The sequence below is a fragment of the Lipotes vexillifer genome, unplaced genomic scaffold, assembly GCF_000442215.2.
Source record: "Lipotes vexillifer unplaced genomic scaffold, Lipotes_vexillifer_v1.1 scaffold402, whole genome shotgun sequence".
NCBI classification, from domain to species: Eukaryota; Metazoa; Chordata; class Mammalia; order Artiodactyla; family Lipotidae; genus Lipotes; species Lipotes vexillifer.
The window spans coordinates 852,870-866,913 of NW_006798409.1; the positions used below are offsets into that span (position 1 = coordinate 852,870).

A 14,044-nucleotide genomic window follows, 5' to 3' on the forward strand; every position below is an offset into this window, starting at 1 on the left:
CCCCACCCCACCGCTCCCCGCCCCCCGCCCGGCCCCGCGCGGTGGTCACTCGTGTGCGTCTCGGGTCTTTGCAGTTGCTGCCGAAGAGGTTGGATTGGGAGGGCAACGAGCACAACAGGAGCTACGAGGAATTGGTGAGAGTTTTGACATTTCCATCCCGGTGTTTCCGAGCGCCCGACCCCCGCCCCCTTTTCTGGGCTCCTGCTGGAGGGGCGAAGTGACCGAGCGGCGCTCGGAGGGGGCGGGAGGGCGGCCCGGGCGTCACCGGGACGACGGAACTCCCCCCTGTAGGTAGTATTTTGCTTTGGGGTGGCCGGGTTTGTTTGGGTAGGAAACGGCTCCGGGGGGCGAGGTGGCGGGGTGGGGTCCCCAGGTGCGGTGCTTCTGGTGCGAGCCGGGGGCGCGCCAGCCATTCAGCGAGCTGCTCTCATCCGTGTTTCTCCTGAACCCGACTTGTAACTCGACCTGTGATTGGTCTTCCTCCTTTTGCCCCGCCCATCTTCTCCAACCACTTGTTCCTAGGAGTAGAAGCATCGTTGTCTGAAAGGTGGAGAAATGTTCCTCTTTTTTCCCCCAGCAGAGTAATAAAAAATCTTGGCTGCTGTGAGACTGTGCCGCTGTAAACTGTGCTACACCTGTTGAATGCCTTAGGAAAGTTAATGTGATGAATTTTTACGTTGCTGTTTGGTCTATGTAACTTAATATAGGCTCTAAATACGCAGTTTCTCTTTCTGGAGCACCATTTAACATAGATTACAGTTCTCTTTCCATTGTATTTTGTCGTCTTTTTTAGTTGCTCTCACAGTATATGATTTGGTTTGATTCACTCATTTTGTCCTTAGTGAAATAAAACATTTTTCAGGAAAATATTTTTCCAATTTGTATATTAGGACAAAGGATTTCTTTAGTTGCCAGGTCATATTCAGCATCTTGTATGCACAAAACAACTGGGGGAAAAAAAAAGAGTTCCTGAATGATTTTTTACCACAGTTCTAATACCTGCAAGCAGAAGTTGGTAGAATATGATCACCATTGTTGAATTATACAAAAGAACAGAAATGGGATTTGTTATCTGTATGTGAACAGTTAACTATTTTTTTAAAAACTTAATTGAAGTATAGTTGATTTACAGTGTTGAGGTAATTTCTGCTGTACAGCAAAGTGTTTCAGTTATATATACATTCTTTTTCACATTTCTTTCCATTATGGTTTGTCACAGGATATTGAATCTAGTTCCCTGTGCTCTACAGTAGTACCTTGTTGTGTGTCCATCCTCTATATAGTAGTTGGCATCTGCTGACCCCAAGCTCCCAGTCCTTCCCTCCACCACTCCCCCTCCCCCGTGGCAACCACAAGTCTGTTCTCTGTCTGTGAGTCTGTTTCTGTTTTCATAGATACTGAACACTTCAGTGTTAACAGTTAAAGTTGGTTGAATGTAACAAAAGATTCTATTTCAATTGTCAGTTTTAATATTTGCCTTCCTAGAGTTTTTTGAAGTAAACACTTAAAAGTGAATATTTTCAAGCAAGTGAGCTCTAAAGGTTCTGTATCATGGCAGTTTTTATGTTTTCTTGAGTTTGACATTTTGAGACTTAAGGAAATGTTTAAAGGAGTGCTCCGTTTTATTGTTTTACTCCTGTTGTTAGGTGAAAACAGTGTTGTCAGTGAAGCAGAAAAGCATTAATATTTTTTAAATTTATTTTTTATTGAAGTATAGTTGAATTACAATGTGTTAATTATTGCTGTACAGCAAAGTGACTCAGTTATACACATATATACATTCTATTTCATATTTTGCATCATGGTTTATCATAGGATATTGACTGTAGTTACTGTGCTGTACAGTAGGACCTTGTTGTTTATTCATTCTATATATACCAGTTTGCACTGCTAATTCCAAACTCCCAATCCAACCCTCTCCCACCTCCCTCCCCAGAAAAGCATCATTGACATGGCGGTGCAGTCATGCTGCTGAAGAGAAAATTGCTTACATTTTGAAATAAGCGTAATGCTATAACTACTGGAAAAGTTTCTTTAAAAATAGATTTTTTGGCTTTTGCTGGTAGAATTGCTTAAAACTTAAAATTCTGCTTTAAATTATTCAGAATCTCTCTTTGTGATATGTCCCTATGACGTGGCTGCGACATATGTCTTCTCATTGGATGATTTGTCTGATGGGTATCCTCTTCCTCCTTTACCTTCCTGCCTCCTCCTCTCCCAGCACTAAATGGTAGAGGATGAGTTTCCTGTATAGAGAATTATTCTTTTGTCAAGGGTATGAGTAGCTTCTAGTTCTCCAACAAAGTCTCCTTTTTTTAAAAAAAAATATTTTAAGAAGTGTTCAAATATACACAAATGAGAATAATGTAATGAATCTGCATATATCATAAACAAATTCATTAGCAATTTTTTTTTCTTTTGGCCTCACCCTGTGGCATGTGGAACTTCCCTGACCAGGAATTGAACCTGCGCCCCCTGCAGTGGAAGCACGGAGGCGTAACCATTGGACCCCTGGGGAAGTCCCCCAATTTGCTATACTTATTTATTTTTTTATATTTGGCTTGAATTGGGCTTCAGACAAGTTCCATGCATTGGGCCGAAATTAAATCTTTTTATCTTGCGTAGTTTTTTTCCCCGTGCTGTTGATTTACAGTTATTCTGTAGAATGTTTCACATATTGGTTTTGTCTGATTGTTTCTTATAATGTTGTTTGTTTCTTTACTTTGTTTAATTTTGTTTTGTTTGTTCCTTTGTTCCTTTGTTTAATTTATTCCTTTTTCTCAGTAGTTCGTATTCTTGGATCAGAACCACCTGGGAGCTTTATTAAATCTGGATATCCTGGCTGTGCCCTAGACCAGTTAAATAAGAATCTTTGTGGTGGGGCTGGACATCGCTATTTTTTAAAGCCTTTCAGGTGATTCCCATATCACTGTTTACAGAGCTACAGTTTATCTTAGACTTGTGACCATGCTGTTATTCCAGCCGGTACTTTGGAAGGAAGAATGTTTTTGATACTTCTCAGGAGAATTGAGACTAGTTATCTCTCAATACCTAACCCTGCATTAGCAGTTGGGCCTGTGAATTTAGTTGGAATTTTTATGATTTATAGGTGGTGAAGAAAGGGGAAGAGTGAAATAGAAGTATAGAACTGGGCATGGGAATTGGGAAAGACTAGGTTTGTAAAAGGAGGGGTGTATTTAAAAAGGGGAGAGTGATTTGATATACTTTGTGATTGAGTAACATGATAGATCAATTTTTGTAGGCAGTCTCTTAACCAGAAAAAAAAATTCAGAAGATTCGTATAGTGTAGCCTATCATTAGGGGATTTATCGTCATTAAGTCGTCATATATTTATTTTTGGCTGCGTCCAGTCTTTGTTGCTGTGCGTGGGCTTTCTCTGGCTGTGGCGAGCATTGCAGTGGCTTCTCTTGGTGCGGAGCACGGGCTCCAGGCGCGTGGGCTTCAGTAGTTGCAACACGCAGGCTCAGTAGTTGTGGCTCACGGGCTCAAGAGCGCAGACTCAGTAGTGGTGGCACACGGGCTTAGTTGCTCCGCAGCATGTGGGATCTTCCCAGACCAGGGCTCGTGTCTCTTGCATTGTCAGGCAGATTCTTAACCACTGTACCACCAGGGAAGTCCCTTGATATATATATATTTTTAAAAATAATGTTTGAGTAATGCCTTTTGTGTGAGGAAAAGCCTTCAGAGTTATTTGTATTAAAATCAGTATCTGGTTTATTAGAATTGTAAGTGGTCATAGTTTTTAAACTTCTACGTTCATTTACAAATTTTAGAAGTCTAGTAACATATAGAAACAAGTATATTTGTTTTTACATTTTGATTAGTGTTTAATTTGTCACAAGAATTTAATCTTAAAATATTTAACACCAACTTAATATTGTTAATTAAATTTACTTGGGGTTTCCACACTATATATACAAATAGATGATGATTTTAATCTATAGATGTCTTAAGATGGCAAACACATGATCTAAGCATAATCTTTCTGAGAATTTAACTGTTGTAAGTATATTTTATTTATTTTTATTTATTTATTTATATTTTTGCCTGCTCCATGCAGCACGCGGGATCTTAGTTTCCCAACCAGGGATCGCACCTGTCCCCCTGCAATGGAAGTGCAGAGTCCTAACTACTGGACCACCAGGGAATTCCCAGTATATTTTTATTTTATTTTATTTTATTTATTTATTATAAATTCATTTTAATTTATTTATTTTTGGTTGCCTTGGGTCTTTGTTGCTGTGTGCGGGCTTTCTCTAGTTATGGCGAGCAGGGGCTACTCTTCTTTGTGGTATGAGTGCTTCTCATTGTGGTGGCTTCCCTTGTTGCAGAGCACGGGCTCTAGGCGTGTGGGCTTCAGTAGTTGTGGCATCTGGGCTCACTAGTTGTGGCGCATGGTCTTAGTCGCTCCATGGCATGTGGGATATTCCCGGACCAGGGTTCGAACCCGTGTCCCCTGCATTGGCAGGTGGATTCTTAACCATTGTGCCACCCGGGAAGTCCTATTTTATTTATTTTTATTTTAAAAATATTTATTTATTTATTTATTTGGCTGCATCGGGTCTTAGTTGCAGCATACGGGATCTCTCATTGTGGTGTGCAGGCTCCAGAGCTTGCGGGCCCAGTAGTTGTGGTGTGTGGGCTTAGTTGCCCCATCAGGGATTGAACCCATGTCCCCTGCATTGGAAGGTGGATTCTTAACCACTGGACCACCAGGGAGTCCCGTAAATGTATTTTAAATTTATTGTAGCAAATTATTCTTTTTTACTCTTAGAAACATTAAAAATAGTTCAGTTATTACAAAACTTGTTACTATATCAGAATAACTATAACTTGCACAAGTGTATCCATACTTCTTTTCTTCATCTCTACTTATTTGTCAACCTTCCTCGGTTTATGAATTCACTGTCCAAACCAAGGTATTATCATGGTATTGGTAACCATGGTATTACCATCTTGAGCTCCCTACTGGATTAAGGACTCAGGTTATGATTGAAGATTATGACTCAGGACTTGAATTTTGGGTGCACTGCCACATAGACTCCACTGTAGTCTCAAATTGAGCCTTTTTTTAAAATAGCAAGGCTACTTATTTACCCATTTAAAACAAAAAAACTCCTGGGACTTCCCTGGCGGTCCAGTGGTTAAGAATTCCCTCTTCCACTGCAGGGGGCATGGGGTCGATCCCTGGTTGGGGAACTAAAATCCCGTATGCTGTACTGCACAGCCAAAAATAAATAAATAAATAAAACTCTGTATTCCCCACCTGTATTGCAGTTAGTCACGTTACTGTTTTATTTTCATTGTGGGATTCTAAAGATCCTTCATCCTGAGTGCAGCTTATTTCTTTCCTCTCTGTAGGGATTCTGCATTTTCTTTGTACTTGACTATAGAGATCTGTCATTCTACAGGCATTTCATTGACAACACTTGGGAACACTTAATGATCATGGTAGTGTGATGATAAGTTACAGTCTAGCAATAGAGCAGTATTAAATCAGAAATTTGGGTTTTGGTGCCAGGTGGCTAGGCTGTAATCCCGACTTTTTAGCATTACTTACTAGAAGTTCTAAGGCAGATTATTTACTCTCTACCTCAGTTCCTCGATCTGCAAGACAAGGGTAATAATAATTGTATCAAAGTGTTGTTGTGAACCTTATATGGAAATAAATGATTTTGCAGTGTTTATTAGTAACAGTGCTGATAGGACAGTGAGTCATAATATTGTTAGACTTCCCCTTCACCTAATTTATATTTGTAGGGTCTTATGAAATAACAAAATATAGTCTCTATGAGCTCTAACACTTGTATGAATGATACCTGGTATTCACCCTTATTGGATGACCACAGAGTAGGAAGGGGAACGGCAGTCTCTATACCTTAGTGCTGAATAACGGTAGTGGTGTCGCTCTCTGAGTCACTTAGCCTTGACTCTGCTACTTTTTTATTTATTTATTTATATACTTAATTTTTTGGCTGTGTCGGGTCTTAGTTGTGGCGCACAAACTCTCTAGTTGTGGCGCACAGGCTCAGCAGTTCGCACGGCCTTAGTTGCCCCGTGGCTTGTGGGATCTTTGTTCCCCAACCAAGGATGGAACACGCATCCTCTGCATTGGAAGGCGGATTCTTAACCACTGGACCACTAGGGAAGTCCCTTGACTATGCTACTTTAAAAGAAAATAGTTATTAGTTACTTTCTTTTCATAGGCTCATCTAATCATAACAGTTATTTTCCTCTAAAGCAGGAGTCTCTAATTCCTGTGCTGCAGACTGGTACCTGTCCGAGGCCAGTTAGGAACTGGGCCGCACAGCAGGAGGTGAGTGGCAGGCAAGCGAGAGAAGCTTCATCTGCCGCTCCCCCTTGCTCCCCATCACTTGCATTATGCTTGAACCATCCTCCCACCAACCCCACCCCCACGCCATGGTCTGTGGAAAAATTGTCTTCCACGAAACTCGTCCCTGGTGCAACAAAGGTTGGGGACCGCTGCTCTAAAGGACAAAAGTCATGTGACGTTTTTCCTTTCAAATTGTCTAAGTCCTTACAGATTTTAAAAAATGTCCTCCCTATGTGGAGTTATCTATCTCTCTCTTTTTTCCCCCTTAGTTCTTTACTTTGAAGCTATGTTATTAGGTACATACAAATTCCAAACTTATCTTCCTGTTGAGTTGATCCCCCTCCTTCTTTCAAATGGACTTAATTTTTTAGAGCAGTTTTGGGTTCATAGCAGAATTGAGTGGAAGATACAGAGATTTCCCATATACTCCTGCTCCCGTAAATGCATAGTCTCCCTCATTATCAACATCTCCCACCAGAGTGGTACATTTATTGCAGTTGATGACTATTTTGACATATCATGCTCATCCAAAGTCTATAGTTTATGTTAGTGTTCTCTTACATTTGCAATCAGTGCTCTTGGTATTGTACAGTCTGGGTTTGGACAAATGTACAATGACATGTGTCCACCAATATAGTATCATAGAGTAATTTTACAGGCCTAAAAATCCTTTGTGCTCTGCCTAAATATCCCTCCCTTCCTCCCTTCCTCCTTCCCACTGATGTTTTTGCTATCTCCATAGTTTCACCTTTTCCAGAATTTGACCCTTATTTTATTTTATTATTATAAAATTTATTTATTTTAAAATTTATTTATATTATTTTTATTTATTTTTGGATGCGTTGGGTCTTTGTTGCTGCACACGGGTGTTCTCTGTGGTGAGTGGGGGCTACTCTTCGTTGCGGTGTGAGTGGGGGCTACTCTTCTCATTGCGGTGGCTTCTCTTGTTGTGGAGCACAGGCTCTAGGCACGCGGGCTTCAGTAGTTATGGCTCGCGGGCTCTAGAGCGCAGGCTCAGTAGTTGTGATGCACGGGCTTAGTTGCTCCGCGGCATGTGGGATCTTCCTGGACCAGGGCTCGAACCCATGTCCCCTTCACTGGTAGGCGGATTCTTAACTGCTGCGCCACCAGGGAAGCCCTGACCCTTTTTTTAAAAATTAGGAAATACTCTCTCTTCATACTTTTTGCCTTAAAGTCTAACATTGCCTCGTGTTGTTTTAGCCAGCCCAGCTTTCTTTTGGTTAGTGATGGTGTAGTATGTTTTTTTTTATCCTTTTACTTTTGGTATTCCTGGGGTCTCATTTTTAAAGTGTGTCTCCTGAAACAGCATGTAGTTTTATTCGGTCTTTTAGTTGGAGTGTTTAAACCATTTGTATTTAATATAATTACTTAAACATGATTGTGTTAGACCTACCAAGTATCTGTTTTATATATGTCCCATTTATTTTCCCTCTCTTACTTTCTTTTGGATTAACCAGCTGTTATTCTATTTATTTTTTTTATTGCTTTTCCATAATATATCTTTTTATTGTTTTAGTGGTTACCCTAGAGATTATAATATGCATTGCCATTTACTTTAGGTACTTTAACCACTTCTCATATAAATGGAGTTAAAACTATTAGTTGTCACCCTCTTGTCCTTTGGGCTATTAGCATATTTTACTTTACATATGTTATAAATTTTTCCCGATGTTATTGTAGTTATTTTATTTTATTTTTTTTGGCCACACTGCACAGCATGCAGGATCTTAATTCCCCAACCAGGAATCATACCCGCATACCCTGCATTGGGAGTGCGGAGTCTTAACCACTGGACCACCAGGGAAGTCCCTGTAGTTGTTTTAAAGTCAGTTTTCATTTGCTTATCCACCTGTATATCTTTCCTGATATTTTTAATTCCTTCTTGTCTTTCCATGCCTCTTATATGTGATTAGTTTTTCTTCAGTCTCCACAACTTATTTTGGTATTTTTTTTTTTTAAATGTAAATCTTCTGTTTTATTTATTATTATTATTTTTTTTTCGGTACGCGGGCCTCTCACTGCTGTGGCCTCTCCCACTGCGGAGCACAGGCTCTGGACGTGCAGTCTCACGGGCCCAGCTGCTCCACGGCATGTGGGATCTTCCCGGACTGGGGCACGAACCCTTGTCCCCTGCATCGGCAGGCGGACTCTCAACCACACTGCGCCACCAGGGAAGCCCTGGTGTTTCTTTTAATGAAAGTTTGTTGGCAGTGACTTCAGTTTTCTTTTTTCTTTCTTTCTTTTTTTTTTTTGGTTTGAAAACTTCTTTGTTTTGACTTTATTTTTAAAAAATATTTATTTTTTTGATTTATTTATTTTCTTAATTTTTGGCTGTGTCTGGTCTTAGTTGGCGGCACGTGAGATCTTTCATTGTGGCGTGCGGTCTCTTTGTTGCGGTGCTCAGGCTTCTTTGTAGTTGTGGCGTGTGGGTTTTCTCTCTCTAGTTGTGGCTGATGGGCTCCAGGGCACGTGGGCTCTGTAGTTTGCGGCATTCGGCCTCTCTCATTGAGGTGTATGAGCTCAGTAGTTGTGGCGCGTGGGCTTAGTTGCCTTGCAGCGTGTGGGATCTTAGTTCCCTGACCAGGGATTGAACCCGCCTCCCCTGCATTGGAAGGTAGGTTGTTTACCACTGGACTATCAGGGAAGTCCCTTGACTTTATTTTTAAAGTATTTTTTTAAATTTTTTAATAATTTTTACTCATTATTATTAAAAAATATTTTTTAAAAATTCTTTTCATTTATTTTTGGCTGTGTTGGGTCTTTGTTGCTGCGCGCTGGCTTTCTCTAGTTGTGGCGAGTGGGGGCTACTCTTGGTTGTGGTGTGCAGGCTTCTCATTGTGGTGGCTTCTCATTGCAGAGCATGGGCTCTAGGTGCATGGGCTTCAGTAGTTGTGCGCAGGCTCAGTAGTTGTGGTGCACAGGCTTAGTTGCTCTGCGGCATGTGGGATCCTCCTGGACCAGGGCTCGAACCTGTGTCCCCTGCATTGGCAGGCAGATTCTTAACCACTGCGCCACCACAGAAGCCCAGATTTTTTTTTTAAATTAATTAATTAATTTGTTTGTTTTTTTTGGCTGTGTGGGCTCTTCGTTGTTGTGCATTGGCTTTCTCTAGTTGCGGCGAGCAGGGGCTACTCTTCCTTGCAGTGTGCGGACTTCTCATTGTGGTGGCTTCTCTTGTTGTGGAGCACGGGCTCTAGGCATGCAGGCTTCAGTAGTCATGGCACGTGGGCTCAGTCATTGTGGTTTGCGGGCTCTAGAGTGCAGGCTCAGTAGTTGTGGTGCATGGGCTTAGTTGCTCCATGGCATGTGGGATCCTCCCGGGCCAGGGCTCGAACCGGTATCTCCTGCATTGGCAGGCGGATTCTTAACCACTCTGCCACCAGGGAAGCCAGATTTTTTTTGTTTTTAAGCTGTGAAATTCTGGTTGGTTGGTTGGTTCTGGTGTTTTTTTCTTTCAGCACATTAATAGTGTAAAGCCAGCAGTCTTACTGTTGCTTCTTTCAAGATAATGTTTTTTCCTCTGGCTGCTTTTTTTTTTTTTTTTTCTTGCGTTATGCGGGCCTCTCACTGTTGTGGCCTCTCCCATTTGCGGAGCACAGGCTCCGGACGCGCAGGCTCAGCGGCCATGGCTCACGGGCCCAGCCGCTCCGCTGCATGTGGGATCTTCCCGAAACGGGGCACGAACCCGCGTCTCCTGCAACGGCAGGCAGACTCTCAAGCACTGCGCCACCAGGGAAGCCCTGGCTGCTTTTTAAGATTTTCATTTTGTCTTTAATTTTCAGAAGTTTTACTATGATATACTGTAGTCGTTATCTATCACTACATAAAAAATTATCCTAAACTTAGTGACTTAAAACAACACAGATTAATTAAGTAATTATTTTTACTTGGCTGTGCCACACAGCATGTGAGATCTTAGTTCCCCTACCAGGGATCGAACCCGTGCCCCCTGCATTGTAAGCACAGAGTCTTAACCACTGGACTGCCAGGGAAGTCTCGCAGATTTATTATTGTCTCTGTTTAAGTCAGGAGTCCAGGCACAGCTGAGCTGAGTCCTCTGTCTCAGTCTCTCTCAAGGCTGCAATCAAAGTGTTGGCCAGAGCTGGGGTTTCAACTGAAAGCTTGACTGTGGAAGGATCTGCTTCCAAGTTCACATCGTTTTTGGCTGGCTTCAGTTCCTGGAGTGGATTGTTAGACTGAGAGCCTCAGTTCCTAGTTGGCTCTTGGCTGCTCTCAGCTCCTTGCCACATTTATCTCTCCAACATCACAGCGTGCCTCATCGAAAGATGAAGGCAGAGAAGGCAAATAGTCTGCAGGCAAGACAGAAGTCACAGTCTTTTGTAACCTAATAATGGATGTGTTACTCAATGTTAGTGTGTTCTGTTGGTTAGAAATAGCTTACTCAAGGGGAGGGGATTTCACGGGTCTGAGTACCAGAAGGTGGGAATGTTGGGGTCCATGTCAGAAGCTGCCTACCACATGTGCCCAGGTAGATTTCTTGGCTCTTACTTTGCTTGGGGTTCTCTGAGCTTCTTGAATCTGTAGTATATCAAGTAGTTCACTGTATAATTAAAGTCCCGTATGGAAAGCATAGAAGGATAGGGCAGAATAAGTATTTCGAAGAGATAATGACTGAGCATTTTCCGACATCTGGGCCATCTCTGGGTCTGCTGCTTTTCGCCACTCCCTCTCTTGACCCTGGGTCTCATATTTTGCTTTGTTGTATGTCTCATCATTTTTTTTTTTTTTTTTGCGGTACGCGGGCCTTTCACTGTTGTGGCCTCTCCTGTTGCAGAGCACAGGCTCCGGATGCGCAGGCTCAGCGGCCATGGCTCAGGGGCGCAGCTGCTCCGCGGCATGTGGGATCCTCCCGGACTGGGGCACGAACCCATGTCCCCTGCATCGGCAGGTGGACTGTCAACCACTGCGCCACTAGGGAAGCCCTGTCTCATCATCTTTTGAAGTATACTGGGCCTTTTTGCATTAAAAGAGTAGTGTAGTTAGTCTCAGTAAAGGATGTGCTTTTTTTCCTCTCTCATAGCTGTTAGTTTGTGGGGTTGGGTCAATCTGATTTGTAGCTGATCATCTCTGGCCTTTGGTGCAGCTTTAGTTGCATTCACTTCATAATTGGCTTCACGTGTTTTGAGGGTGGGCTTGAGACTCTTGCAGCAGAGTTTGGAATTTGGGCACCAGTGAGATTCTTTTTGTAAAAATTAATTAATTAATTATATTTACTTTTGGCTGCATTGGATCTTGGTTGATGGCATGCGGGATATTCGTTGAGGCACGTGGGATCTTTCTTTGAGTTGCACGGGCTTCTCTAGCTGTGGCATGCGGGTTTTCTCTTCTCTAGTTGTGGCACGTGGGCTCTGTAGTTGTGGTGTGCGGGCTCTCTAGTTGAGGCGCGTGAGTTCAGTAGTTGTGGGGTGTGGGCTTAATTGCCCTGCGGCATGTGGGATCTTAGTTTCCTAACCAGGGATCGAACCTGTGTCCCCTGCGTTGTAAGGTGGATTCTTTACCACTGGACCACCAGGGAGGTTCCACCAGTGAAATTTTTGAGAGGTCTATACTTTATAGCTGAGTTGCCAGCTTTCCAAATTTGTAAGATCTTGCGCTATTTTATAGTCCAGTTGCCTTCATTTTGGTTCATGAAGAGTTCTCTTTGCTCTCCAGTTCTACCTTGTTGTCCTATCCCTAGCCAGCTGCTCTGCATCCAGTTTTTGGCCCTGTGCAGTTGGTGGAGGCCTGTGGAATGGAATTGGCATGGGTGCAGCTCACTCTGAGGAGGCTCCTTAGTGTTCTAATCAGTCGTCAGCCCACAGGTGGCTGTTTAAAAGTTTGACAGATTTTTCCTTTTTCCTTATGTCTGTGTCAGTTCTTCCTGCCTGTCTGCTGTGGATGAAAGCAGCTGTGAGTTTTTTCTGTTCACAGAAGGGCTCATCAGTTTCTGGGGTACAGTTAATTTAGATTTGTTTCCTTAGTGCTGTGAAGGGGGTAGATAATCCAGCTTGTTCTCATTTTTAAGGTTAGAGCAATGGTTTTTCTTGCATTATCTCCTTTGAAATAGTTGGAATAGATAAATGGTTACTTTTGACTTTTAAAAATTATGTGGGACAGGAGTTTCCTGGTGGCGCAGTGGTTAAGAATCCACCTGCCAATGCAGGGGACCCAGGTTTGAGCCCTCGTCCGGGAAGATCCTGTATGTTGCGGAGCAACTAAGCCCGTGCGCCACAACTACTGAGCCTGCGCTCTGGAGCCCGCGAGGCACAACTGCTGAGCCCCCCGTGCCTAGAGCCCATGCTCTGTAATGAGAAGCCACTGCAATGAGAAGCCCACACAGCGCAACGTAGAGTAGCCCCCGCTCTGCCCAATTAGAGAAAGCCGGCACGCAGCAACGAAGACCCAACGCAGCCAAACATAATTTTTTTTTTTTTAATTTATGTGGGACATACAACCACCTGTAGTTATTTGTAGGTACAACTAATTATATTTCTTGGCACATAGTAGGCTCTCAGTATTTATCGAAATAATTAATGTGTAATGCCTAGTGTATTTTTTTACTGAGAACCAGTCATTAACAGTTTGGTTATTAAATAGTGTTTTGTCTGATCTTTGATTTCTTAACATTTCTTTAAGAAGTGTACTCCATTTGTAGGGCAGTTAGGGCAGTGTTTAGCGCCGAATGGTCACGAGATACACGGAAGTTATACATCCCTTGTTTTGTTTTTTAAAGCTCCTTAACTCCATTTCATTAGGAACCTACAAAATAGAATTTTTCAGTGATTGTTTATTATCTTTCCTTTGTTATATGGAAATGGGGAAATGGCATGTTTTTTGAATTATGTATATTCAAATGATGGTGTTTTACTACACACTGAACAACAACAACAAAATCTTGATAAAACAAGAAATGGGAGAAATAAAAACTGATTTCTGAACAAATGTGTACTTACACAATAGTGAATCACTGGGAAATGTAGTCATGGAGTAGGTAAGCTCCCTGTGAAGAAAACTGCGTATAGGAATTCAAAAGTGTTATAGTACATACTCTTTGTTTTTTAAATAGATAGGCCTCAGAGTTTTTTTTTTTATAACACATCTTTTTAAAATAAATTCTCACTTTTTTTTTTGGCTGCATTGGGTCTTTGTTGCTGCGCGCGGGCTTTCTCTCATTGTGGCAAGTGGGGGCTACTCTTGGTTGTGGTGTGCAGGCTTCTCATTGCAGTGGTTCTCTTGTCACGGAGCATGGGCTCTAGCCTCGTGGGCTTCAGTAGTTGTGGCACGTGGGCCCTAGAGTGTGTGGGCTTCAGTAGTTGTGGCTCGTGGGCTCAGTAGTTGTGGTGCATGGGCTTACCTGCTCCGTGGCATGTGGGATCTTCCCAGACTAGAGATCAAACCCATGCCCCCTGCATTGGCAGGTGGATTCTTAACCACTGCGTCACCAGGGAAGCACCAGGACTATTTTTTTGAGAAAGCACTTTTATTGGCGGTTGATAATTCATCTTTTCTGAACTGCCTTTTTATATCTTTTACCTGCTTTTCTCCTGCTGTCTTATTGTTTTGCAAGAATTCTCCATATGTTAGGTTATTCTTTAGTCTGTCACATATTCTGAATTCCTTTTTCCAATTTGCAGGTTGCTTTTTAGTTTTCTTTGGAGGTTATATTTT

The 14,044-nt window shown here is 42.3% G+C and overlaps 1 protein-coding gene across 1 annotated transcript in view; it reads left to right on the forward strand.

Annotated features, from left to right (window-relative positions):
- Positions 1-14,044, forward strand: part of BRWD1 (bromodomain and WD repeat domain containing 1) — a 118,911-nt gene that overhangs the window by 746 nt on the left and 104,121 nt on the right. The window contains exon 2 of the mRNA XM_007470504.1: positions 75-134. Within this exon, the coding sequence (XP_007470566.1) occupies positions 75-134 (60 nt within the window). The remainder of the gene's footprint in view (positions 1-74; positions 135-14,044) is intronic.